This window comes from Rattus rattus, chromosome 5, assembly GCF_011064425.1.
Source record: "Rattus rattus isolate New Zealand chromosome 5, Rrattus_CSIRO_v1, whole genome shotgun sequence".
NCBI classification, from domain to species: domain Eukaryota; kingdom Metazoa; phylum Chordata; class Mammalia; order Rodentia; family Muridae; genus Rattus; species Rattus rattus.
In genome coordinates, this window is record NC_046158.1 from 83,584,258 (window position 1) to 83,612,163 (window position 27,906).

Below are 27,906 nucleotides of genomic sequence, written 5' to 3' on the forward strand. Positions count from 1 at the left end.
TGGAGGATGATGACAGAGGTCAGGCTTCGCTAATGGGCCAGTGAGGAGCGGTGGAGGCGAGGCCGGGCGCCGGCACACACACATTAACACACTTGAGCCATCACCAATCAGCATAGGTGTGCTGGCTGCAGCCACTTCCCTCACCCACACTCTTTATCTCTCACTCTCCAGCCGCTGACAGCCCATTTTATTGTCAATCTCTGTCTTCTTCCCAGGGATCTGAGAATTGCTCTCACACACCAACCCAGCAGCGTCCGTGGAGAAAACTCTCACGAGCAACTCTTTTAAAATACCGTCATTTCAAACCGTTGTGGTCTTTAAGCAACAACAGGGGAAAAAACCCAAAACAACAAAAAAAAAAAAAAAAAAAAAAAAAAGCCAAACAAAACTCTTGACAGGAGCTTTAACAACGACGAAAGAGAGGATGCCTCTTAAAGGTGAGTCCCACTTCTTTCTTCTCGATTTCTTTATATTTCAATATCCTAGCAGGTCTCTCCCTCTCTTCTTTCCTCCCCACTCGCCGGTCCCCTCCCCCACTACCACGCCGGGAGAATTGGGCCGGAGAAGTTTCCACGCAGGAGCCCAAACTTTCTACTTCCAGCGAAAGCCCGCGTCGGAGGGCGACGGTCCGCGAGCCGCAGCAGCGCGGAGCTCGGGGCAGCGGGCTGGCTCTGCACCAGCGCAAGTGCGGCTGAACCTCTCCGAGAGCAGCTAGGCTGCAGGGCGCCCCCGCAAACCGCAGCTCTCGGCTTCAGCGCCTCCAAAAGCTCACGGTCAGCCGAAAAGGACGAAGAGGCTCCTCCGTGCCCCAGGCCTCGGAGAGCAGCCACCGGCGATGCTTTTGTCCAGCCCCGGCCGAGCCAGCGCGCAGAGAGCGCCCAACCAGCCGACTCTCCGCGCCGCCTCCCGCCAGTCCGCGCTCCGGCTTTGTGCAAGATCCTCCGGGGCACAGAACTGCCCGCAGCGCCAAAGGGTCATCGCGCCCTCCGCTAGCCGGAGCCGACTGGATGGGCATCACGGCCGCCCGTGCGCCCGAGGCCACGAGGAACTCGGAGCGAGCGCGGGCCGCGAAGGAAGCCGCTAGGCCGAGGCGGTCGGACCCGCTCTCCGTGGGAGTTCCGAGCCAATCCCAAGGACTGCCAGCTTCTATCCACCCCCCAGGGCCTTCGCCTCCAGCCTCGGCCGAGCGCTGAGCTCCGATTTGGAAACAAACGCCCTAGCTCTCCCGGCTTCCCACAACTCTATCTTGCGAAAGTTGGTGTGTTCCTTGTCCTGTGGACTCCCACCTCCAGCTCTTGGTGGGTATTTTCCCGTGTCTCCATAGACCAAACTGTGCCCCGTGTTGCCATCTCAACAAGTTTCGAGCTGGAAAGGCGGTTTGCTCCCCTCTTTCGAATGTACTGATATTTTTCTTTGTGTGGCCTAAAGGGGGAAAAAATCTATATGAAAGCACTGGCTTTCCCTCTCCTCGGATCACGTCCTCTCCCAGCTAATTAGTCTGAGTAATTCGAGAGCTTTTGGATTCTAAGACCCCAGGAGGAAAAGTGGCTTTTCAAAGTTCAGAAAGTTGTTGCCTCTTTCCCGGGGCAGATCTCCTCAGTCTCCCTGAGCCATAATAGCCTCGAATTTTAGCAAGTGTAATTGAGGGAAATGGAGTTGAATTTCAAGTGGAAATGCTTTCTTTTTCGAGTGCTAAAAATCCTGGCCTTTCATTAATGAGCTTTCTAAAAAGTTTAAAAACAAAGTGAATGTTCTCTCTCTCTCTCTCTCTCTCTCTCTCTCTCTCTCTCTCTCTCTCTCTCTCTCTCTCTCGCCATTTTGGATGTCAAACTCGAACTTGGGAAGGGTTGAAGAGATAGGATCAGAAAAACAAATGAAAAGCTAAAATCCTTGAAAGCTTAGCAAGTTTATCCAAGAGAAAGTAGTTGTTGCGGCTGGCGGGGGAGGAGGGCGGCTGGTGATCTTTTGCATATGTTTGAAGGCGATTGATGAGTTATTATCATTTGGCCCTGGAGGGTAAACTTTGTCGCCCTAATTGCTAATTTCTAGGAGGGGGTTCAGGAGGAGAGAAACCAAGTTTCTCCTAACGCTTCAGCTAAAGAATGTGGGAGTGGATTTTGAAATTTAAATAATTAAAACAATAGCATAGTGTGAAAGCTCTGGTTTGGGTTTGGGTCAGGGCGTGGGGACAGAGGTCCAGTGGACTTGTGGACTCAGACCTTGTGGCCTTGGAGATTTCTGAAGACTCCTTCATTCCTGATGCAGGTCTATGACCCTTCCAAGGCAATACAAAGACCTAGCCTAGGCTAGGGGTTTGGACTGAGGCAGAGGGGGTCTAGCTTCTTTAAAAACAGGACTGCTTCCGGGTGCAGGGTGTGCCCTGCTTCCCAGGGTGCTTTTGCACTGAGTGTTAACGATTACTTAGGTAATTAGATAGCTTCTTAGAGGAGAGGAGGGTGGGAACCAAGCAAAACCGGAACCTGAAGTGCTATCACCTTCCCACTAGCTTGGGAAACTAATCAGCTAGCTCTTGGGGGGGATCAACTAGACAATTTTCTAAAATGGTATCACCGAGGTCAGAGCCTGGATGGAGACTTGAGGCTGTGTAAAAAATGTGGTTAGAGAAGAGCTTAGGAGGTTTCTGTTGCAAACAGAATTCCACCCTCCCCCCATACACACCTGCTGCCCTTTGAGTACTCTGTATATGATGGACATTTTGTTCTGGGTGAGGTTTCTGTTGGTGACATGATGAAGATTCAGGAGCCGGCCTAAAGGCAGGAGGGGACTTCAGGAGATAACCGCAATGGCGGTTTCTAGTCCTTTGCTATGTCCAGTCATAGCCAGACACTGAGAAAAGTCTTCATCTTAGACTTGTTTTATGGATTTGAGCTGCCTCTCAGTTACTTAAAAGTTAAATCATAAAAGATCTTGAAGTGAAAACTATAATCCCTGGAATTCTTTGCAGGGCGGCAAAATTAATCATCATAGCCAAAAATGGGGGGGGTGATTTCTTAAAAATAAAACAAAAATGAGATGCTGTGACTATTTCATTATTTTACCCCCGCCCTCTTCCCTGGGCAATCCTCTTGAATGGGCTCTTTATTGTAACTCTCCCTTTCCAATTGAGCTCCCCACGGCGCCCTTGTATCTTTTTACAGCCCCTAACAACTCACACCAGTAACACAATTACCTCCAGATATTTATAACAAGAAATTACTTTACTATTTTCTCCACTTCTCTCCCAAGAATCCTCTTTTTGAGAGAAAGCCGGGAGGGCGGGTGGACTGGCAGCCTTGAGGGGCGCTGTCAGGACTTCCGTGAGTGGAGTTAGAGTTGTTGGTCCCTTTGCTTGGACCTGGTGTTGTTGGGCTGAGAGTCTGGGATTTACTCTTTCGGTTTGGGGAAAGCCACAGAAGCCATTGTTTGGTGTCTGTAGACTTTGTGGACCGTGTTCACCTCTTCCCTTTTGTACTTTTTAAAGCAGTGAGGCGAGGTAGACAGGAGGTGTCACAGTACGGGAAAAGAGAAAGATCTAAACACCAAAACCGAAGTTAGCTACAATAAATGAGATTTAGGATAAAAAGTTGGGCTTACCACTTGCTCAGTCCGGAAGGAGCTGAGACACAGATTGTGGGGTCTGATTGGAAAGCCTTCTGGGGGTGTATGTATTGGGGAGGTTGGTTAAGGATAAAGCAGTAACCAAAGAACTTAGTTCTAGGGGTCTAGGGACAATAGTGGTGCTGAAATGCCTCAGGAAAGGAGACAGCTTGGTCTGAGGCTCACCCAGACGTCCTAACCTGAACAGCAAGGCGTCACCAAGCCCTTCCATTCTCTTCCTTGGCAGATTTCAGGTACTCCTCACCTTCCCTCCCCAGCTCTGTTTCTTTTCCTCTCTCTGCTGTCTTGGTTTCTTAGTGCTGTCTAAGCCCTAAGTCCCCTTCCCCTGCTACTTGTTAGTTTTGCAAAGTGAGATCCACAACTCAAGATTCCCCATTTGCCGAAGCCTAGCCAACGCAACCTTTTCCAGAGGATGTGGATTGCTGTGGGAGAGGCCACTGGAAGCTTGGAGTGGGTTTGGTGTTTCAGGGCAGAAGGATCTAGCCCTAGATTCACTTTGGGTTGAGAGTGGGCCGCAGACAGTCAGTCAACCTATGCGCTGGGCCAATTTGACACACCTTTCTCTCCCTCTGTTTTGTCTTAGGCAGAAGACTTTAACTAGGGGCGGGCGAGCAGATGTGTGAGATCTTCTATTCAAAGAGTGGACATATAGCCCAGTTTTCAGGCAAGTTTTATGATGCTGTTTTGGGCTTCAAAATCTGAAAATGTTTTTAAAGACTATAGTTCAAGTGGGGAAAAAAATCAAAAGTGGGTCATTGTTTCTGTTTCTGAAACTGAAGGGCTAACTATTAAAAGATTTGGGGAAACTGATTGTGAATGTTAGATTATTTTATTCGAAGCTCATAAAGTCCATTTTGCTTGCATAGGAGGGCAGGACTAGGTGACCCTCAGATCGCCCCAAGCAGTTGAGTAACTCAGTTTCTAAGAAAAGAGGATTCTCCAGTTCAGGCACCAGGTCTTCCCCAGTAGGAATACAGGCCTACCTGTGCAAAGCCCAGGATTAACTCCAATTTTCTTGCTAACAGAGCCACGTATTCGAGCCCCGTGGGATCCGGAGGCTGCCAACCAGCTCCAGCATGCAGAACAGTAAGTGTCTCAGGTCTTTCTCTTGACTGTTGGGTTGGAGTCACGCAGGCCATGGGTTAGGGGAGTGCACTGAGACTTGGGCCCTGCTGAGTCCAAACCACTGGGAGGGAGGGAGGTGACATGGGCTCTCTTCGGCCAGCACAGGGTGAGCGCCAAGCAGCCCGCGAGGGAAGGCTGGGAGGCGTTTTGCTCTGCTGTGTTCTAGAAGGGCAGAGGCTGGGGCCTTTTCAAAACTATTCGCCCGAGTTTTGAAGCAGCCGAGAAAACCCCACCCCCCCTCAAATCCTGTAATCATATTCCTTCCCTGCCCCTGCCCGGCTCTGACCCCAGAGAGAGGGCTGGGGAGCAGGGCGGGGCAAAGGTAGGCTTTCCTGAGAAGAGGCCCCTGGCTTGGGCCAAGACTAAGGTTCCACTGACCCCAAAGGGTGGGGGGCTTCCCTCCCCTAGTCAATCTCAGTCCAGCTCCTCCCCTCCCCATCCTAGCTACAGGCCTAGATGAGAAGGGGAGTGGAGCACCCTGGGCTGGTACCCTGGTGGAGAAGTAAACCTCACAGGGTGAAGAAAGGAGGGTTTACTGGGTCTGGGGAGAGAATGGAAGCTGTACCGTTCAGGAACTGGATAAACCTTGCATTAGCAAGCGCAACTGAGTTGGTTCTGGATAATCCAGGCTCCTGGTGCCTTTGATTCCATAGTCTTTGTGCCTCTCTTCTTACCTTTGCCCAGGCCCTTTGGCTCCAACCTTTGTGCTCAACCAATGGTTGCTGGTATGTGATTGAATTGAATCAGTGAAGCTAGGCCGGGTTAAGGGTGAAGAGTCTACACAGTCTTAATTAAGGCTACAACTATGCTTGGGAGTATGGCGAGGTTTGGGTCTCCTAGAAACTTGCAGTTGTGGAACTGGACAAGCTTAGAGAGCCCAGCTGCTCATGATGCCACAGGACCAGGGACACTAAGCTCAGGAAAGTGAGCAAAGGTGTGAGCTTTGCAACTGCATTTATGCAGAACCTGTCAGATCCATACCCTGGAGTTCAGACTTCCTAGCCTTAGGTTTTCAGGTGGGCTGAGACGTTCAGTCGCGATCGTTTGCCGCTATGCTATGGTCTGGCTGGCAGGCCCAGAGGAGCACGGGTCGCGGGTTGGCCTGTAGGCTTTGTGCCGTTCGCTGGTTCCCGGGTGTGCACAAGGCGCGGAGCATCCAAATTGACACCATATGTTTTCGTATTAGAAGCTTTGCGGTCGAATTCTAGGCGCATAATCATCGCCACTGGGCGAGAACGCCAGCAGTCCCTAGGGAAGGGACACAATGATTGAGGCTTAACCTCTAAAGGGGAATTTAGAGCTATGTTTTTTCGCTGCCATTTCGATGCTGGCAGAAGCGCCCTGGCCCCGTGTCTCTCGGACCAGTACAAGCAGGCTGTAGGTGTGGAAGTGCTGGACACCTTAGTTTTGCAACGAGGGATAAGGAAGGTCTGTGATTAGAGGCCTTGTACGCTCTGGAATCTGTAGACTGGGAATTCTCTGGCTTTGCTTTTGAAAAGTTTCCCTTCGTTTCTCTGGGACGGCCTTTCTTTTTTGGGGGGAAGCTTTTTTTCTTTCTTTCTTTCCTCCCCCCCCCCAGAGATGGTCCTCCATACCAGCATGGTAAATGAGATTTAGAAAGCCAAGGTAGATGATAGAGAAAATTTAGGAGAAACCGGAAGCGCAGGGTAGGCCTTGTCCTGTTTAAGAGGCCATCTCTTGCAATGTGCAACGTACCCTCTTGCACTGGCCCGGGACGGCCGGACCCAGATCCCCAAACGCCTGTCACCTCAGAGGCCCAATAACCCCTCCTCCCAGCCCCAAGCCTCAAGTCCCAGAAAGGCAGCTCCTCGAAGGGGAGACGAGTCAGAATCTACAAATAGGGACAGAAAGGTCGTTTTATCACGGCGTCCCGTTTGTCGTGACGATACAATTTCGGCGGAGCACTGTCACAAAGTGACAAGGCTGCCACAAGCGCCCCGACTGATCTTTTCAATTAGCCTTCCATGCATGATCCGGAGCGACTTCCGCCTATTTCCAGAAATTAAGCTCAAACTTGACGTGCAGCTAGTTTTATTTTAAAGACAAATGTCAGAGAGGCTCATCATATTTCCCCCCTCTTCTATATTTGGAGCTTATTTATTGCTAAGAAGCACAGGCTCCTGGAGTCAATTTATCAGGAGGCTCCAAGGAGAAGAGAGGAGAAGAGAGGAGAGAAGAGAGGAGCTGAGAACCACATTTCCTGAGAGGGCTTCTGTCTAGACACGGGGCTGCAGGTTGGAGATGTCTGAGGAAGTGGAAAGAGGGGACTGGCTTTATTTTTATTCCTGTGGTTTCTGAGGAGGATAATTCATGGAGGCGCTCCTTCCCTCTCGCCCTAGTCTCTACGACCAGACAATGGGAAGAGGTTGTGAGACAAGAGTGGAAGGAAGGACCGACTGGTGACACTGTGATGTGGTCTTTTTCTGTTTGGGGTTTCTGTTAATATTTGTATCCTTGGCTGAGGGGGAGGGTGGAGTTCAGCAGCGGAAGTAAAGCGAGTAGTGGCGGGTGGGAAGGCTCCTGGCTTCTGAGCACCACTTGGGGCAGGCAGATCACTGTGTGAGTTGGGGTTCCAACCCCATGCCTGCTATGGAGGTATGGATTGGGGGTCACTAGCGACAAATTTATCTTTCTGGCTCTCTTCCACACACACTCGCGCGCGCGTGTACACACACACACACACACACACACGCACACGCACACACACACACACACACACACACACACACACACACACACACACACACGGTGCTGTGCGCTGTGCACCTCTGCCAGCGTTAAATCACCATGCTAAGGTTTTATAACATTCTGCCGGGCCGTGCAGGGCTTGGGATTTGCAGCGCTATTCTAACACTGCAGAGACTTCTGTGTGGACTCTGGTGACACTCAGAGGTGATGTAGGAAGGAGACTTTAATAGCTTGATGTTTACCCCTTGTGGGTTCCAAGAAGGGCTGGGAGAGCTTATGAAGGTGGCAATGGGCTCAGGGAACTACTGTGGTGATGGTGGTACTGGGTGGGTATATTCCTGGGTATTCTCCCGGGTCTGACAACAGTCCAATGGGTAGGTCAATTGTATTTGAAGCTGGGCTCCCCAGTACCCTGCATGGTTGGTGGTTCTGTTGTTGGGTGTTTTTGTTTTTGTTTTTTAAACCAGGACCTAATTGCTAAGGTTCACACAGGTTGGCAGGGAGCTGAGGTTGCATTGTGGTCTTTTCTTCCTTTCTTTCTTCCTTTCTTTTCTTTCTTTCTTTCTTTCTTTCTTTCTTTCTTCTTCTTCTTTCTTCTTCTTCTTCTTCTTCCTTCTTCTTCTTCTAGCTTGGTGGTGTCTTTGTCAACGGGCGGCCACTGCCGGACTCCACCCGGCAGAAGATCGTAGAGCTAGCTCACAGCGGGGCCCGACCGTGCGACATTTCCCGAATTCTGCAGGTGATCCTCCCCTGGCTGCCCTACTTGCAGCTCCCTACCCACCCTACCCCGCCCCTCGTCCCGTGGTCCTCCACTCTAAGCGTCCTCTCTTTATTTCTTACTGTAAACACTACTAATTATGGACCAACCCACCCTCACCAAGTCCATCCCCACCAACTTCCCTACCTTCCAGCTTTCCCCTCTCCTTCCACCACGGTCCCCATCTCTTTCAACCTCAGTCAGTTATGTAAGATAATTCATCTGCGTAAGAAAAAGAATGTGAGTGAATTAAAAAACTACATCTTTTCATTTGGTAAGGACATTCATTGTGGTAACAGTGTATAAACTGTAATGAGCTGAGTTATATAAACTGGGATAATTTCATTCCCCTCTCCCCATCCCGTGCTAACCTCAGATTTTAGAGATTTGTCTGCATCCACCATGTTTGTGAAGAATGTATATGGATTTTCAGAGGCAAATGCTATCTATTCCTAATTCACATCTGCTCAGTTGGGCAAAATTTTAAGGGAAAAAAATTAGATTATTTTCCCTTTGTTCTTTAAAACCTAATACTGCTTTAAGCAAGGTCAAAGGTCAGCACAAAAAAATTAACCTGACTTAGTTTTGATGCATCTTCACACAATGTTTAGAAAAATAGTTTTTTTTGAAAGCTTTTAAAAAAATAATTCCAAGTGTTTGAAAGTATCATCATATTTGTAGTTTTAGGGCTACAGATGTAATTTTTAAGGAAAAAAGCTCTCTATAGTAAGTTCTCGTACCATTGAAGGTATATTTTTGTGTTATAGACCCATGCAGATGCAAAAGTCCAGGTGCTGGACAGTGAAAACGTAAGCTTGTCATTGTTTAATGCATACTTAAACAATTTTATTTTTGTCTTGAAATTATTAATAATGTGGTTTTTTTTGTCCAATTCCCCAATGCAGGTGTCCAACGGATGTGTGAGTAAAATTCTGGGCAGGTATTACGAGACTGGCTCCATCAGACCCAGGGCAATCGGAGGCAGTAAGCCAAGAGTAGCGACTCCAGAAGTTGTAAGCAAAATAGCCCAGTATAAACGGGAGTGCCCGTCCATCTTTGCTTGGGAAATCCGAGACAGATTACTCTCCGAGGGGGTCTGTACCAACGACAATATACCCAGTGTAAGTTCATTGTGAACATTGTCTCCCTTGCACCAAGCTCCTCACGCTCTCCCCATCTCTGGCACTTCTTTATCTCCTCAGGCTTTTCTCTCCCAATGCCTTATCATCTCTCTTCCTCTCTTCCCTGATTTGCATGGGTCTCCAGGGTACCTGGGGATATGGAGAGGTGGGCTTTGCCTTTTTGACCATCTGTAAAATGGGAGTCAAGGGTGGGGAGTAGTTCTCTTCATTTGTGTACCACAAACCAGGGGTCAAAGGAATTAGGGAAAGGCACTTGAATCAAGGAGGAAAATGAAAATGAAAATGGAAACCAGATTCTAAATTCCCCTCAAAGCACCTTCCTGAAAGCTTCTTTCAGGCAACATGCTTCCATTTCTGCTCTATAATAAAGTAAATCTCTAAATTAACTTGAAATCTTTTATCATGGAGTCTTTCATCAAAACCGAGAAGCCCGGTGAGCTGTCGTTAGTGATGTTCTACAGAGGTGAAAGGCTGCTCCTTCCTTTTTATCCAATTTCATTTCCAGGAATAATATGATAGCTGTCATTCTTTCCACAATATAGCTAAAAATCCACGGACTGTCCCAGGATGGCTGGGAGCTTTTGCATATGTCATTCTTTAAAGCTTGGGAGAGCTGAGATAGGGACGTAAGATTGGGTGACTATGTCCTTCGGAGACACCACCATTTGGTTTGATTTGCAGGTGTCATCAATAAACAGAGTTCTTCGCAACCTGGCTAGCGAAAAGCAACAGATGGGCGCAGACGGCATGTATGATAAACTAAGGATGCTGAACGGACAGACCGGAAGCTGGGGCACCCGCCCTGGTTGGTATCCCGGGACTTCAGTACCAGGGCAACCCACGCAAGGTAAAACTCAAGCAGCTACCTTCCCGAAGTGGTTTCCTCCTCTGGGCTCCTACTGCTTAGGAGATGAAAGGGGTTACTATCCTTGAAGGCTTAGGTACCCCAAGTCACACTTTGTAATTGTTGTTTGTGACACCATCTTGTTGATACGGGACTGTAAGGATTATGTGTGTTAAGGGTTGTATGAAGTAGTTAGGAGGTTGTGCGCATGTAAGGTTGAACCTAGTGGTGCCTTATTCAAATTTGACATTAAGATACAGTAGAGTACACTCGCAGTACAAGTGGGACAACTTAACACACACACACACACACACACACACACACAGAGAGAGAGAGAGAGAGAGTCTGTAAGGTAAATATAATTGTATTATTTGCTTTTGAAGTAATTGACAGTTATGTGACTTTGAGTAAGGTGTTAGGAGAGAGCAGACCACCACTACCCCGCCTCCAATGTGCATAACCAGTTTGGGGGTTCCCTCCCCCAACTTTAACATTTTAACCCACTTACTCGCCCCCTACCCCTGCACCGTGGCTTCCAGTTCTTATTCTCGGTGGTGGCAACTGGTTAGAAGTGAGGTGGGGAAACTGAGTACTGGACTGAGGCTAAGAGAAGAGGCTCTGGGGCTTGGGGGACACATAGGAACTGTCTTCCTTTCCAAGGATCTGTGAGAAGGGTGCAGGAAGAGGAGTGAGTGGATTGGCTCTCTCCCCTTCCCACTCACACCGAGGTAACTTGGTCAAGAATGGGAAACAGTTTACTTCGAAGATTAATCGGTATTTGTTGTCTTCGTGACAAGGAGATAATATGCGGGATAATGGGACGAGGCGTCTCACTCCCGGGAGCACCACATAGCCTAGGGGCGTAGGGCCGGGGGCGGCGCAGGGACTGCGAAAGGGCTACTGTGAATCGGTGAGCTCTTGGACCGGCCCCGCGTGCAGGGCGCCTCCACAGAGCCGGGTTAGAGAAGGGAAAATCGGTAACAGTATGCGAAATATCTGGTACAAAGGATGCTTCTGTCACTCGCAAGAATTTGTTATGGGAACAATCCTGTCGCTCTGTAATTGCTCATTAGAGAACGTTTTGTTTCTCATTAAGGCGACATGAATAAGCGTCTAGTTGAAGGAGACAGCTGTAGAAATGTTCCACAAGAGACCTCTGGACACGATTCGGCACCAATTGCCAATTAGACATGTCAGTTTTAAGAGCAGAAAACAATATAGGACGGACACTGGGATGGTAGGGAGAAAAGTGCTCCTTTCTGGTTTCCCAGCGCCGCTGCCGCTCTTGGTCAGTGCGGGCTTCTGATGGGCAGGACAGGACTCCCTTGGGTGACACCCCCCCCGCTCCCCCACCCCCGCGGTACCCCTCAGGTGATCTCGAACCTGCAGCTTTGAGAGTTGGAGCTCAGAGCGCTCACAGGTCCAGGTGTCTCCGGTGTCTTTTAAGACCAGCTAGAAAAAGACATAGCCAACCCCGCAGGGCCCGAGGTTTGAAACTAGGATTCCCCTCAAGCGTTCCCAAAGGATACACCCTAGAGAAGTTAGAACTCCAGCTGATGACAGTCCACTCTCCATTCCCACACTATGCAGTTCTGCTAACCCCTTCCTCGCCCACTTGATCGAAGGTGTCTTGGTTGTGGGCAATAGGCCCAGAAACTCAGATCTAGGAGGGCTGAGCCCAGAAGCCTTCCCCTCTGCGCTTCCCGGGCGTTTGGGGGTCAGGTTTGCTCGGGGACCAGGGAATGAACACCCCTTTCCTGTTTCTGGGTGCTAAGACTAAAGTCCAGGGTATTAACTTCCGCTAGAGGAAGCGTCGCCTGCTTAGGGCAGGTTTTCCTCCCTGGGAGCCTGAGAACTGGAGACTAAAAGGCGGCAAGGGCCTGGTGGTGACCACTGAGGGCGAGAGGTGGCGCTAGTTCAGGAGCTTTCAACTTAAGGCAGCTAGTTACTAGAGAATGCGGGGTCATACACTTCTTGAGTGTCCCACCCACCCACCTTGCTTACCCTCACCTAAGTGCACCCCCCTCCCGGGCTCTCTGCTCCGCTTCCAGCGTGGGGAGGAAACTTGGCTCCAAAGGAGAATCTTGGGCGTGGGGACCTCGGGTTCTGTGGTCAGTGTCAGCTCTTCAGGCTTAAATTCCTGGGGATTCCTCTGGTTCTTTGGTGCTAAGAGGGTCTCCCTCCCTCCCTGGCCTCCTTTCCAGCCCGAGAGGCTGATCTGGGGTTGTAAAGAGTCCATTTCCAAAAGCATAAGGAGAGGTTAGGTCTCTGAGGGAGACAAATATGGTTTCCATCTGATCTACGCCACGCGGCGGTGAATAAAATCCTGACGATGTGGGCTGACAATAACGAGACGACTCTATCCAGCCCCAATTCTCCAGCGATTTGGTGGTTTTAGGGATCACGAAGACACTTTTTCTCATCTCCTTCCCTCTCCCCAACCCCCATAATACCCAGGCCCTCTATAGGATTTAGTCAGCCTCCTTTCAACAGATGCTTCAATGTTTTGATCCGCGCTCCGGAGCTGAAAAGGTTCCGCAACCGCGTTGCTATCTTTTCTTGCTTGTTTTCCGCCTCACTGATTAAGACGCTAAGAAACTAAGGAATGATTTTATTTCCCAGCGACTTTTTTTTTCTTTTTTCTTTTCTGTTTCCCCGCCTCTCCCTCTCTCTTTCTCTCCTCTTCTTCTTCCAGGAAACAAATCCTATCCCCTGCGTCAGATGGTCCTGGGGCTGGGATAATGGGAGGCGCTTTCACTCTCCGCTGGGATTAGCCTGGGAGGTGCACGGCGCCCATTGAAGGTCCCTTCTTTGCGCCGCTAGGAGGGGACGCCTTTTAAAGGAGATATCTTAATTGTCTGCCACTTAAGTTTATCGTGTGGGGAATTAGAGAGCTCTAACTTCTATTTTTAGTTTCTTAAAAGATTTAGGGATGGAAGGTAAAGTCACCAAAGGCGGGGGTGGGGTGGGGGAGGGTGCAAAAAAAAACCCAAAACAAAAAACAAAAACACCCCCCCCAAAAAAACCCCCCCACAACCCGCCAGCTCTTTCTAAGCGAGCACTCAGTCACCTGGCTGCAAGCATTAGCTACTTTTAAAGTAGTGAACACATTTTCAGTGTTGCTTTCTGGGCTGGTAAAGAGCCGGCGGCCCAGGCAGCGGCCTCGGCGAATCCCTAAGCGTTCTCTCCTTATTGACTCCACTTTTAAAAAGAAGAAACAAAACAGGGTTTAAATGCCGTTTCCCTGCTCCTATAGACTTATTTTTCTCCCTAAATATCACTTCCCAAGGTACTGTAAGCCCTAGGCTTATGTCACCAGCACATGCTTATGTACAAGTAGTGCCCGAGCTTGGAGGACAGTGGATATAATTCCTCTGCTTTAAAATTAGGAGAATGTCCAAGAAGCAGATGAGAATAGAGAACGCTATCTGCAGGCGTCTTCGGAGGGAGACCCTCAGCTTTGTTCAATTGGCAAGATCTATCGAGCCAGAGAAGGGACAGGGGTGGGGCTTTTCTTTTGCGAGGAGGCATAAGTGACCAGGCCGGATTGTGTTTGTTTTCCAAAAGCAGTAACCGATGGACTTTTCTAGTAGTTCCAAAGGGGGGTGGGGGAGCAAAATTACATCCTCCTTCACCGAATCAGACAATTAAAAGGAAAAGGAACAGGCCCTCATCATTTTTCCCCCTGGGTGGGGGACCACTTTGAGTAGTCCTCAAGAGACCTGGGGCAGCAAATTAGTACAGCCACTTGTGCCCCTACACGTGAGTTCGGCGGCGTCTCCTTCGGCAGGCGACCCTCCCCTCCCCCACTCTTCTGATGTAGGGCAAGATGCCTGCGGCTTGTTTACCAATACACGCTCCCTCCTCCTCTTCCCTTTCTTCGTTTTCTCCCATCTTCCTCGACTCTTCAGTCTCTTTTCCCTCTACATTTCCCCCCTCTGTCCCGTCTTATACCTTTTTGACCATCATCTCTTTGGAACCCTCTATCTCTCTCTGCCCCTCCCCCACACCATTCTTCCCCTTTAGCTTCTCTCCTTTCGCCTCCCCTCAGTCCCAGCTCTGGTCCCCATTCACCCTCCCCACCTCCCTCCACCCTGCCCTGGCCCCCCATCCAGCCCCCTCCAGCCAAGCGCCCTAAATAGCACCGAGGCGCCCGCTCTCCGGACAGTGATTAATGATAGCAGAGCAGAGGGTTAACACACTTCGCTGAAAAGTCTGTTGACTGGGCTTCTTGTAACACAATGTGGCCCGCTGCACGCCTCAAGAGAATCCTTTTGTTGTCCGTGCTTATTGTGGCCTCAAAATTCTGCCCACGAAAGTTTGCCAACGCTCCTGCCCCAGGAGTTTAATAGTTTCCCTTACTCGCCGGGCATTGTGTGGTGCTGAAAAGCAGCCCCTTGCTATTCAAGTGTTGGTGGTCATCTCAATAGATCTCCAAGGGCCCATATGGTGGCCAGTGCCGATGAATCCGCCTGTTTAAATGGGGGAGAAAGTTGGGGTTTTAAAACATTTCAAAGTTCCTGAAAAGATCCCACTAGATCCTGTCACAATTCCCTGAACGCTTTGAAGGCGCTGCCTATTGTCTCCTGGTTATAAATGATATTCCTGGCCAAGTCGATTCCCACAGAGGCCTGGCGCCCCCTCCCCCAAAATTGGCCAAGTTTCTAGGATCGGGAGGGAACAGTTCCTGTTGGTATCCCCTGGGGGCCACAGGCCTCAGGACCCGAGATTCAGCCTGCAGTGCCCTGGGAAGCCCAGCCGAGGCCTGAGTCCTTTCCTTCCCACAGACCGCCGCCTTGCCCGCAAGGTGCACGGCAGAGCCAGTTAGCCCAAGTGCAGAGCGCTTCACCCAGCGCAAAGGAAAACAATGAAACTTTCCCAGTTTAATGATAGAAATTACATTAAAAGTGGTGGAAATGCCCTAATTAAAAATGTACCACTTAAATGATATGCCAAGGACTCAGCTGCAGCTTATTTAGCTAGTTAGTGAACTCTCCACCATCTCTCTCTTAAAATTACACGTTAAAAATTTAAAAGAAATCTTACTTTTCTCTGGTGCAACACATTACAAAGAATGGACAGTCCTTTTATCTAAATATAAAATTCCATTTTCAGCAATTATAGCCTGTTCTTGGTGATGATATAATTACAGCTGTGCTCGTAATAGGTGTCAAGGCGAAACACACTCACACAATGGTTGAATAAAACTGCAGAACAATGCAAGCACTTCTAAATTCACAACCTTTAAAATGAAATTGACTGTGCAGAATTCAAATAAAAACTAGATAAATATTTTTTTAAAAAGATTACAAGCTTGGTTTGGTTTCTTAATAGCATTTTCTACAAACCTATCAACATCTAATTGATTAGATAGGAATTACTGATTATAGATCAGCTGAAATCTTGCACATCACTCTATTTTCCCAACACAGACATAGGTAAATATGTTCTGTAGGGCGAGGGAACTGGGTGAGGAGTCAGAGTCAGCAGGGAAAGATCATTTTGCCTGGAAACTTTTTGGCTTGCTTTGTCATTCAAAGAGACAGTGCCGTGTGTGAGAGTACTGTCAGGTCTCATCTAGATGAAAACAGAGGAATGTGACTCAGGTGACAGTGTCATCAAAGGGAGGCTAACACTTGATTAACTTAGGGAGGCTTTGTGGAGATACAGACTACGCAGTCCTCGGAGTTCATAACTGTACCAAGTCCCATCAGGGGCCTCCATGTCATTCTGATTTCTCTTATTGTCCTATTCTTTTTGTTGCAGATGGCTGCCAGCAACAGGAAGGAGGGGGAGAGAACACCAACTCCATCAGCTCCAATGGAGAAGACTCAGATGAGGCTCAAATGCGACTTCAGCTGAAGCGGAAGCTGCAGAGAAACAGAACATCTTTTACCCAGGAGCAGATTGAGGCTCTGGAGAAAGGTGACTGGGAAATTTCCAAAGTAGAGAAACCTTAAATCAAAGCAAATGCCACAGCCACAGCACAAAGGGCTAAAATTAGCCAGGGCCCTTTGCATAAAGGCTGAGAAGCCCCCCACCCCCAACTTCTCTGGGTGCGCTGTGCGCTTTCTTTCTTCTTCTCGCACACCAGTACTGAGATATTAAAATCCTGACATACAAAGGAAACGATGATCTGGCTGTCTCAGGCCCCAGATAAGGGCATTTCCAGCAATGCCCTAGATGTCATTCCAAAGAAAACCTAACTGGCTCTGGTGGGAAAGTTCTTGCAAGCACAGTCAGCACACTGCCAAGCTGTTTGAAAGGAAATTGGTTGGATGAGATGGGAGTTGGGTGTTAAAAGCTAGCTTGATCCAGTGTTCGGATTATTTTGTGTTCTGGCATAACATAGAAACAACTTATATTCTTACAGAGTTTGAGAGGACCCATTATCCAGATGTGTTTGCCCGGGAAAGACTAGCAGCCAAAATAGATCTACCTGAAGCAAGGATACAGGTACCTGGGGACCATGTTGGGTTTGTGTGTTGTGGGTACTTACCTTTTGCCTTGCCTGTATGCCGGTCATTGATGTAAACAGGGTTAGCTTGCAAAGACTCCCTGGTCCTAGGGCAAGGATGGGAATGGAGAGGTTTTTGTTTGCAGCAGGGCTGGTAGGGCTAACCTGTCCCATGCATTTCAGGTGTGGTTTTTTAATCAAGGGCCAAGTGGAGAAGAAAAAAAGCAAACCAGTCCTATGGCAGCAACACCCCAGTCACATTCCTATCAGCAGGTTTCAGTACAAGTGTCTACCAGCCAATTCCAGCCCACCACACCTGGTAACTAGAGATGCCAACTGCCAAGAAAGGCTCTTAACCCCACCGGCCCCTGGCTTTCCCTTGCCCTGTAACGACCTTGCCCTTCTCTCGCCCTCTTTTCTCTTCCTCTGCAGTCTCCTCCTTCACATCGGGTTCCATGTTGGGCCGAACAGACACCGCCCTCACCAACACGTACAGTGCTTTGCCGCCGATGCCCAGCTTCACCATGGCAAATAACCTGCCTATGCAAGTAAGAGAGGATGGCCACCTGCTGCACAGGGCAGGCCATGGCTTCAGGCTCGCAGACCCCACCCGTTGCATTTGCACCCTCGGGAGTCCTTCCTGTGACAGTGATTGGCCTGACCAGTCAACTTTAAGACAGTCAATCCAGCCTCTTTTAGCTGATTGATGGACTGATTGATTGATTCGTGCCCTTGAAAAACAAACACTCGATCTGCTCAGTCAAGCTGATGTGTCTTTCATCATCGTGTAGCTGCGTAGTACTGGGTGGGACTGAGGTCTGTTTCGGCCGCCAGGGAAGTTTGCATGACAAGGTAGAAACCATGCTGGCATAGTAATATAAGATAGTAAGGTGCTGGTATGTATAGAGTTTGTGTTTATGTTAGTGTCTTTGTATTAATAAATGCAGAAGCAGCATGGACATTTTGAGGAATAATTATGGTCTGTGTGAGAAACTGGTGAGGAAGAGAGAATAAAGGGAGAGTGGGGGGCTGAAAAGTGAGATTCCTCTTTTTTTTTTTTTTTTTTCCGGAGCTGGGGACCGAACCCAGGGCCTTGCACTTGCTAGGCAAGCGCTCTACCACTGAGCTAAATCCCCAACCGAGATTCCTCTTTAGGGAGTGAAATGCATTTAGTGAAATAGGGAAACTACTTCTTTCTGTATTTAAAAGTACAAAAAAAAATGGGATAGAAAGTATTTGCTAGAAATTTAATGTGTGTCAGCTGTAGCCCATGTGACAGGTCAGTGGTAACCCTTGCTGCCCACAGAGCTGCATGGCATTCTTACTATAACCCCCTGGCCTGTGTTCTTAGGGGTAGGTCCTGGACCAAGCTGGCATTGTCTAACGTAAGTTGTGCATGGCTCCTGAACGCCAGCATTCCTAAGGCTTCTGCTTGTACGACCATAATATATATGCCTGCAGGTCTAAGATGTGAGCCCTGCTGGAGACAGTTCTGGGGGTTACACAGATTACTTAGTCTCCACTGAACATCTTTTGCTGGGTATGGAATTCAAATAACGGCAAAATAAAGTCTCCCAATCTTCAGGCCAGTATTGGAACTAGATAGGTAAGCAGCTCTCGAGGATGGAGTCTCGTGCTTCTTCTCTGTTGTATCTGCTGTTTGTTGGATATGGTGCGACTGATGTGAATGAAGGGGCCAACAGCCTCTTAGTTTGGTTTTGCTGTAACTATTTTGGAATTTCCCAGGAGTCCGTTTGCCTAGAGGAAGTGATCACAGGAATTAGAAACAAATGCAAGCTGAAATTCTGGCCGGGCCCTTTAGGCCTGTTTGCCTTTTTGAACTTGACACGAGCAGTCATCGTCTGACTTTAATGAGGCCATCAAGTATCTTGTGCATTTTTATATATTGTAGCAGTATCTAGGTTTCTCTGAGGTGACATGATGTGCACATGGGGGAAAAAACAGAAGTAATTAAATAGATGAGGGATTACATTAAGCTTGCTTCCATTTATAAAGAAATATGTTGGGTTGGTTTATTTTAAACACTGACTGAAAAATTACACAGATTGTATACTTACATAGTAAATGGCTTCATTGAACAAAGAAAATAGAAACAATCTGAATCTATCATTCAGAGAGAACTACTGTTTCAGTTTCGGACTAGGGAGAGGTAGTCTTTCTCTGTCAATGGCTTCTTCCTGTTGACCAAAATCCTCTGTCTTGCAAAGAATAGGTATCTCCTACTGGACCTTCCTTGGTGGGTGTCAGTCTTTGTGAAGGAGGATTTGAGGATGTCAAGCATTTGCAGGGCAGAACGGCCTCTGGATCTATTGATTTACCTCCTGTGTTTTTTTGACCTCAAGTAACCACAAGAGCCTTCACGAGGGAACTTTAGCCTGCATATTTCTTGTTTAGTTATGAGAGACATTTATCTCCTCAACATTTCTGTTCTGAGTGCTTAGAAGATAGCAATACAATTTTATGGATGAGACTCAGTCAGGGGTTTGGGGTCAGTTAAAAAGTCACAGTTAATTCTCAGATTGTGTTTCAAGTTATAATCACTCTGACATTTCTAACCTCTTCAATTTGACTTCATTATGGTTGTGTGGGGTTTTTTGTTTGTTTGTTTTAAATCTCTAATCCTACAAGTTCAGCACTGGAAAGGTCCCAAGGTCCCTACATCAAACTTTCCAGAGAGTCCTCCTATTGCTCTATTGACCTATGGAATTTGGGGATCACAGCATTCCCAAATAGATCCAGGTTTGTAGAGGAGGAGATCTTACTTACATCATAGTAACTCTAGCAGACGTAAAAGACAGGGCAGACTACTAGAACTGGACGTTTGTTTGCATTTACTGTGTTTCAGAATTTTAGTACACAGTATGCTCTGGCGGTGGCAATGAATTTTAGGACATTCCAAAGAGGCATCAGTAATGACCAAGTTCGATGGCAGGCCCTGAAGAAGAGGTAGTCTGGGATGTAGTTGTCTGGTGGTTCCAGTAATCACAGGTTTTTCTTTCTCCTGGCAGCCCCCAGTCCCCAGTCAGACCTCCTCGTACTCCTGCATGCTGCCCACCAGCCCTTCAGTGAATGGGCGGAGTTATGATACCTACACCCCTCCGCACATGCAAACACACATGAACAGTCAGCCCATGGGCACCTCGGGAACCACTTCAACAGGTGAGCTCTCTGTAGCTGCGCAGAGACATCTACTGGGCCTCTTTGGCCAGCTAATCTTTCACAACGCGTTTACTGTTGACTTGAAAATCAACTTCTGACCTTGCGTTAAGGACTGTGTTGAATATTTCACTGCTCTTGGCTTGAGAGAAAACAGACTGAAAAGGACAAATTAAGTTAAGTTAGCGCATTGACAGCATATAGACAAGAGTCATCATTTATGGTGGTGAATGTGATCACAGAGAAAGAGTATGAAGACAAGGACCCAAATCAAGTTTTCAGATGATGCCTTAGTCAGAGCTGGACAGTGAGGGTCCATGGAACTTGATGTGATGGGAACTTTTTAGAAGACTTTTACATCTTCTAGCTTCTTGATGCCAACCGAGGATTGTAGAAGTTAGGCCTGGTTCTTCCTCCCAGCCCAATTTTTGGCTTCTGAGAATGTAGCATCTAAGTCTTTCAGAGCTGGTTGCTCTGAGAAAGTTCCAAACATTGGGTGTCATGAGATCTGTGTAAACATAGTCTCTAGGTTCAAAAGGTCTGCTTTCCTTTCTAGTGGTTCAAAGTTTTTTCTTTCCTGTTTTTAATATAATGTTTAAAAAGTACTATGAAGTAAGTGTTAGGAAGTTTAGGAAGCCCGTGTGTTCATGCTGTGCTCTATTGTAGAAAATACCTCTGCTTTTGTATCCATTTATAGGACTCATTTCACCTGGAGTGTCAGTTCCCGTCCAAGTTCCCGGAAGTGAACCTGACATGTCTCAGTACTGGCCTCGATTACAGTAAAGAGAGAGAAAGAGAGAGAATGTGATCAAGAGGGGGATTGTGTTCACTCAGCCAATGACTATGTGGACACAGCAGTTGGGTATTCAGGAAAGAGAGAGAAATGGCTGTTAGAAGCACTTCACTTCACAACTGTGTCCTATACTGGAGCCCGGGAATGGACTAGAAACCAGGACCTTTGCGTACAGAAGGCACGGTATCAGTTGGAACAAATCTTCATTTTGGTATCCAAACTTTTATTCATTTTGGTGTATTATTTGTAAATGGGCATTTGTATGTTATAATGAAGAAAAGAACAACACAGGCTGTTGGATCTTGGATCTGTGTTGGCTCATGTGGTTGTTTAAAGGAAACCATGATCGACAAGATTTGCCATGGATTTAAGAGTTTTATCAAGATATATCGAATACTTCTACCCATCTGTTCATAGTTTATGGACTGATGTTCCAAGTTTGTATCATTCCTTTGCATATAATTAAACATGGAACAACATACACTAGATATATGTAAAAAATATCTGTTGGTTTTTCCAAAGGTTGTTAACAGATGAAGTTTATGTGCAAAAAAGGGTAAGATATGAATTCGAGGAGAAGTTGATAGCTAAAAGGTAGAGTGTGTCTTCGATATAATCCAATTTGTTTTATGTCAAAATGTAAGTATTTGTCTTCCCTAGAAATCCTCAGAATGATTTCTATAATAAAGTTAATTTCATTTATATTTGACAAGAATACTCTATAGCTGTTTTATACACATTTTCATGGAATCATTTGTTTCTTTCTTGGCCAGCAGAAGTTAATTGTTCTTAGATATAGCTGTATTACTGTTCACAGTCCAATCATCTTGTGCATCTAGAATTCATTCATAATCAATTAAAAGTGCTTGCAAGAGTTTTAAACCCAAGTGTTTTGCAGTTGTTCACAAATACATATCAAAATTAACCATTGTTGATTGTAAAAAAAAAAACCATGCCAAAGCCTTTGTATTTTCTTTATTACACTATTTTTTCTTTTTAACCTTATAGTGTGGTGTTACAAATTTTGTTCCCACATTAGGTTAATGTCCTAAATCAATGGTTACTTTCATACACTCTACTTTGCAACCTGACGGCCCTTGAGGAAATAATTTTCAGACATCAGAAGTTGGCAAGGCATCATAAAAAATCTAAAACAAAACACAGCTCTGTGTAGATCTGATTCTCACAATAAGTACAGAAAATGATAATACCTCAGATTTATCGATTTATTTCATTTAAACCCTCAAAGTGTAGAAGTAATTAAAAGCTGCAACAAGGGATTTGCTAGGAATTGTTTTGAATTAGAGCTGGCATTTTCAACCTGGGCAACCACTCCCCACAATAATTCCACTGCAGTCATGTTAGAAGGTTGAGTTCTGAAACAAGATTCTCTGAAAGCTGTTGCCTCTCTCAGATAACTCCTCTCCCTGTCCTTTCTCCCTGCACTTGCATAAGAGGCATCGTTCCCATTGAACCCCTCCAGCCGTCCCGCTTCGCTTCCTGCTTTCTGTGCTGTGGTGGATGGTCAGAGGGTGGAGGGGATGTTGCATGTCAAGGAATAATGAACACAGACACATTAACAGACAACAACAAAGCGGACTCTGACTGGCCGGTGGGAGTTAAAGGCCTTCAGTCATTGGCAGCTTAAGCCAAACAGTCCCAAATCTATGAGACAGGGCTCATTGTTGGTCAGTTGTTATTTGCAAAGGAGCACAGATCTGATCACGTTTAAAGTGGCAGCGCGAAGGGCAGGAGTGCCTGAGCTGGAGCAATGGATAGAAAAAAAAAGTAAGCCTTTGTGGGTCAGAAAAAGGCCTGCCTGGTACTTGCTGCCTGTTCTTTGCTGCACTTAAGTCACATAGACATATTTTCTTCAGTGAGCTTGAGTGAAAACATCTGAGGTCCTGGCGAGCTGGATTAAAAATACGTATACAAGGAGAATCGCCCTACGGGGAAAAGGCACTTCCACTGACTCGAACCCTGAGGGTTTTTGCTTTTGTAAATCGTCAAAGGCAAATGATCAGAAATAAATTGATGGAGGATTTCAGGTACTTATGAAGAGATCATTGAGATCCATTTTATTCTAGCTCATTCAACTCTGCTCCATGTCTGGAGACGCCATCCTAAGTGGATTGCAGTGTGTGTGTGTGTGTGTGTGTGTGTGTGTGTGTGTGTGTGTGTGCTTGCAGTTGTTGTCCATGTCAGCCCACACTGCCTGCTGGCATGTATCCTCTGTTGGTATAATCGCCCTTGCAGACACTTCACCTCCTGACATTTTGCAGCCTCTGTTCCCTGAGGGACAAGTGTTGAGGGAACTGTCAGAGAAGAGCTGTGTTGCAGCCTTTGCTGGCTGGCTTACTTCTTCCTTGAAAAAAAAAAAAAAAAGAGCAGTTTCCAACTGGCTGTGATTTGGGCTGTTGTCAGGCAGCCTGTGCTGGCCCATGGCTCTGTTGAGTAGAGCACACAGATGACAGAGAAAGGCACAGGGCATTCTGGGTACAAGATCTGGGAGTAACCTAAGAGCTGAGGGGATGGATGTGTGCAGCCAGGCACACATATATACAAGTCCTCAGAGGGTCAAGGCTGCCAGAGTACAGTGGGACAGCCTGGTATATCCCGAAGGAGGGATGCTCATGATGCTCAGCTATGGGAGTCCCTGGTCCAGTAAGATGAGAACAGCCTTGCCTTCTTCCCCCGTGCACCCTAGAGAGATGAACCGTGTATATCTGAGGCTGTGTCATCAGTGTCCGGGAGTTCGGACTCCCAGTGGTCATTTTCATTTATTTATTTACTGACAGGTATATTTATAGATTTGTCGATGGGAAATCTGCAGGGATGTTTTAGGGTCATTTTCCAGGACAAAGACTAAATTTTATAACATCCTAGGTGTACACAGATTACATTTTATCTTAAGAGTTGACTGACTTAGGGTCATTGGGTGAACAGAATTACAGGTGAATCACTCTAGGGCAATGGGTCTGTCAACCTTCCCAATGGTGTCACCCTTTAGTAGAGTTCCTCATGTTGGGGTGACCCCCAACCATAAAATTATCTCATTGCTACTTCATAACTGCAATCTTGCTACTATTATGAATTATAAACATCTGATATGCAGAAATGACCCCTGGGAAAGGCTTGTTCGACCCTGAGGGGTCATGACCTATAGGTTGAGAACTGCTGCTCAAGGTGAAAAGAATCTTTGCGGTGTGCTGTTATGAAATCCTGAGGATTTCCTGTCATTCAAAGCTATACTTGAGACAAATTTTATCTGGTGAACAACGGCTTCTCAGCACTTACATCATCTCCTCTTTCTACCTAAATGAAACATCATAAATGGCTGCCAAGGACTACGTCTAGAGTGTTAACATTTAGCCTCCATCTGTGAATGTGTGCATCATAGATGGCACCGATCATGTTTTATTCTTTGTGCTCTGGGCCTTAATGTTATCAAGAAAAAAAAATTTTTTTTTGTCTTTTTTTGTCTCTGTTTGGTTACCTGATGCTAAGAACACATTATTCTGTTTTTAGTAACTTTTTTTTTTTTTTTGGTCACAGATGACTAAACTGCTCATTTTTCAGGATCCAAGTGTAAACACTTAATTCTGATCCTTGAAGGTGACTATCGTTGGACAGAGTAATGTGATATCTTAGAGGTGACATTAATAATGGGCTTAAGTGATGGTTTTACCCACATGCCCTTGCGGTAGGTGTATGTATACGTTCCAGTCATTAACATGCTTTAGAAGCATAGCGTTTGTGCTGGTGTTAGGAAATCCCGGAGGTAAAGAATAAGGAAAAAAGTTGAGAAAAGGGATCTTGTTCAGTGGCTATTAAAAACCTCAGATGGTCTCTGATCCATATACCTGATTAACCTAGAGCAGGTAAAATCTTTACCCATGCTAAAGAAAGGCAGATCTGGCATGAGGAATGAATGCCTTACAGGGCCTCTGGCTTCATGCCCTGGGACAATGATATAAAGACAGTTCAGATACTCTGACAGTGTTATTAAGTATTTATACTCAAGAGAAGTTAAAAATCTATGAATAGAATGTGCCTTTCATAATGTATCAGGACATCTGCATGTGTGTGTTAGCATTTGAAGACTAATATTTTCATGTAGAAAGTTGTTGTAGTAATAGAGAACAAAAGTTCCCAGATAATGGAAAACATTTTTAGACTTTTTAATCAGAGGAAAACAAAACAGAACAAAACAAGACAAAACAAAATACACCATCCATCCATTTCCAATAGCAGTTTCTTCTATCTCTTCCTCCTTCTCTTCCTCTTCTTTCTCCTCTCCTCCTCTCCTTATTACTTAGTAGTAGTAGTAGTAGTAGTAGTAGTAGTAGTAGTAGTAGTAGTAATAGTAGCAGTAGTAAAGTATGCTGAGTCTAAAAAAACCAAGCAATAGATGTGGTATTTTTGGAAAGTCTAGGTATTCTATTTATTTAAAATGTGTTTTTATTAACTTTGAAAAGTTTAATTTCTATTTTAACTGAGGGTTCAAATATGCTCACTCAATTTCAAGGGAATTTACCTATTTGTAAAACACATATCTACTAGTAGTCAGCTGTTAATTTTGTAGATAATAGGAATCAGGAAACAAATCAACGACTCATTGGATATTTTAAAATAACTTACACACCTGATGGCCTCACACTTCCTTTTTAGAGTCAACTGTCAAGTAACTGTGATTTGTGTGTTTGTATGAAATGAATCACAACAGGGTAAGAGAAAGGTTAGTTACTAAAACAATCAAATATCCCCTTCAGTTTACTCACAACCATTAGAGGACAGCAGGGTCCTTGGTATATCTCTGCAACATGGCTCATTATCTATAGAGGAAACCAATTTTGAGGTTGTTTTAAAACTTAAAAAGTACTTTTCCTTAATATAAAAGCCCTTCAATTTTAACTGACAGATCAATTCTAAAACTTTATTTTGAAAAGAAAATGGGGAAGAATTTGTCTTTAGAATTAAAAGGGATTAAAAAAATAAACCAGACATTCTAAAAAAAAAAAAAAATCAACCTGATTTTTTTTTCTTATTGCTAATGAAGTCTTGGTGACAAAATAGTTGTCTTTTTGATTTTATCACAAAAAATAAACTGGTAGTGACAGGATGTGATGGAGAGATTTGACATCCTGGCAAATCACTGTCATTGATTCAATTATTCTAATTCTGAATAAGAACTGTATACAGTGTGTGTTTATGCTACAGTGGGCTTTTTTTTTTAAGTGACTGACATTCATCATATTGGTGAGACAGTTTTAAAAACCTAGTCTTTGTTTTCTACAATGTTGTCAAGAGCAAATAGAGTATAATTTGTAGTATATTAAAAGGAAACCGCTTAAAATGCTAGTTAAAGCTGCTTCAAAATATTCTAATTTATTTGAAAATGTATTTGGAAATCCAATTTCTGCTAACAGATGTTAAACATCTTTTTAAAAAACTGGAGTTTTTTAAATACATGCAGGTAGCTTTCTAGCTTTCCACTGTTTACCTATGGCTTGTCAAATCCTTCAAGAATACGGACCTGTGACACCAAACCCTAGTGTTTTACATAGAAACCTGTTCTACATGCTGTGCTCCTGAGACATGGTGCATGGTTAGATACTCATTTACAGCCCAACCAGTGCTCAAAGACAAAGGTTAGGTTCCACACTGGAAATCTGAGTTTGTCTCAGTTACTCGCTTTGTCTTAGACCTACATTGCATAACTTGCTCACCAGGCTTCAGTATCTCTAGGAACCCAGCATTAGTGTAGCTGCCAGCTTGAGTTTTGTCTGCCGACACAATTTCATAGCGCTGACGTCAATTATCCAGAACCCAGCTTCTTCTGTGTGTTCCCATCAAGTCCTGTATGCACTGTCTATGTGGTGGGTAATGCAGTCTGAATCCTCAAATATGATTTCTGTCTTCACCATTTTAAACAACAGGATGCACAAATGCAAACTATTTCAAACGCTAGGAAACTAAACCGTCTTTTAAACAAGTCTTGGCAGTTTCTGGTGACCTTTTCAAAACAAAGTGATCTGAAATGTACTCACACACAACTTGAATTCAATGTTCTACACTCTATGTACGGGGTGTGATATGCGTGTTACCATAAGACACAAGTCACCATCATCCCACTGCTACCGTCCACATGAACTAATGACAACTCTGAGGCACACCGTGTTTTAGGTATTTTTTGGTGTTTATTTAAAAATTAATTAGTATTTAAAAAAACATAACAGCAACTAAATGTCAAATGACAGCATTTCTGCCATATTTATTTTTGTACAGAAGCTAGTTGAAAAAAACAAATAACGAAACAACCCAAACTGAAGAATGGTGACTCTACTTTGTAACCCTGTGTTTCTCAAAGATTAGAGGGTCAGATAACTTCGCACAAGGTGGCCAAGGAGCGTCCCTAGAAGTCCAGGTGCTTCTTGCCTCTGGTCATCCCGCTACAGCCTGTGCCCAGCAGAGTGGTGGATGGTGCCGGATCCTGTTTGCTTGAACGGCCCACTGTGTCTGACAAGTCTGGAGGCAAATGCAGTCGCTGGGGCACATGGCGAGAGAAGGAAAAGAAGAAAAAATTAATTTTGCTTTCCCACACACTTCAGAATACAACATTATGCTCTGTTGATCAGCATTTAGTCTTGCATATGAAATCTCTGCTAAAACAATTCCTCCGACGGAGCCCATTAGCATCACGTTCCATTCCTACTAGAGTTTTACACACTGCAGCGACTGCTAGAAACTGGACCAAGATGAGTGGAATGAATGTCCTCAGAGTCCAGAACTAAACATATTAAGATTTTTCTTTCTTAGGAATGAAAACATGCACATGCACAAATTAAAAAAATCATAAAATTATAGCAGTTCTTTTTCTGGCTGTGTTTTTGCCAGGGTACTAAAATGCTTTTTAATTAACTGTAGCTTTTCAGGCCCGCTAGATTCCCACAGACGCTTGCTCCCGTGTGTCTAGGCTGCCCCGACGATTGGCTCTCATTATAGAACTTGTACTGTGCCCAGCAGGACTGGCCCAGTGAGCGCCATGCTGCTGCACTACAGTGCTTCCCCCATGCACAGGGGAGCAGCGCACAGCGTCCACTACAGGTTTGCCTCCAGGCTCAACATAGGAATCGACTTTCAAAACTGTTCTTTGGCTTTGAATATTCCCCGATCCTGGCTTTATCTTCCCCTAGACCCAAGCTTACTTAAGCAGACCCACCCCACAGCCTGACTGCAGACGTTTCTGTGCTTAGGAAGAGATACACAGAGTTTTAAAAGACT

General features: G+C 45.8%; 2 protein-coding genes across 2 annotated transcripts in view; one reads left to right on the top strand and one right to left on the bottom strand.

The window, feature by feature from the left end:
• Positions 1-351: 351 nt before the first annotated feature.
• On the top strand, positions 352-21,509 carry Pax6 (paired box 6). Its single transcript, XM_032902581.1, is given in 15 exon segments — positions 352-437; positions 4,202-4,282; positions 4,644-4,704; positions 6,078-6,171; positions 8,081-8,191; positions 9,115-9,330; positions 10,033-10,198; positions 15,962-16,120; positions 16,569-16,651; positions 16,836-16,848; positions 16,851-16,956; positions 16,958-16,971; positions 17,085-17,200; positions 19,682-19,832; positions 20,527-21,509. Coding segments are annotated over 14 exon segments (1,425 nt in total). The 5' UTR covers positions 352-437; positions 4,202-4,233; the 3' UTR covers positions 20,613-21,509.
• Positions 21,510-26,799: 5,290 nt separating this feature from the next.
• Elp4 (elongator acetyltransferase complex subunit 4) overlaps positions 26,800-27,906 on the bottom strand; it is a 195,591-nt gene continuing 194,484 nt past the window's right edge. Inside the window, exon 10 of the mRNA XM_032903846.1 lies at positions 26,800-27,169. Within this exon, the coding sequence (XP_032759737.1) occupies positions 27,038-27,169 (132 nt within the window). The 3' untranslated portion in view covers positions 26,800-27,037. The remainder of the gene's footprint in view (positions 27,170-27,906) is intronic.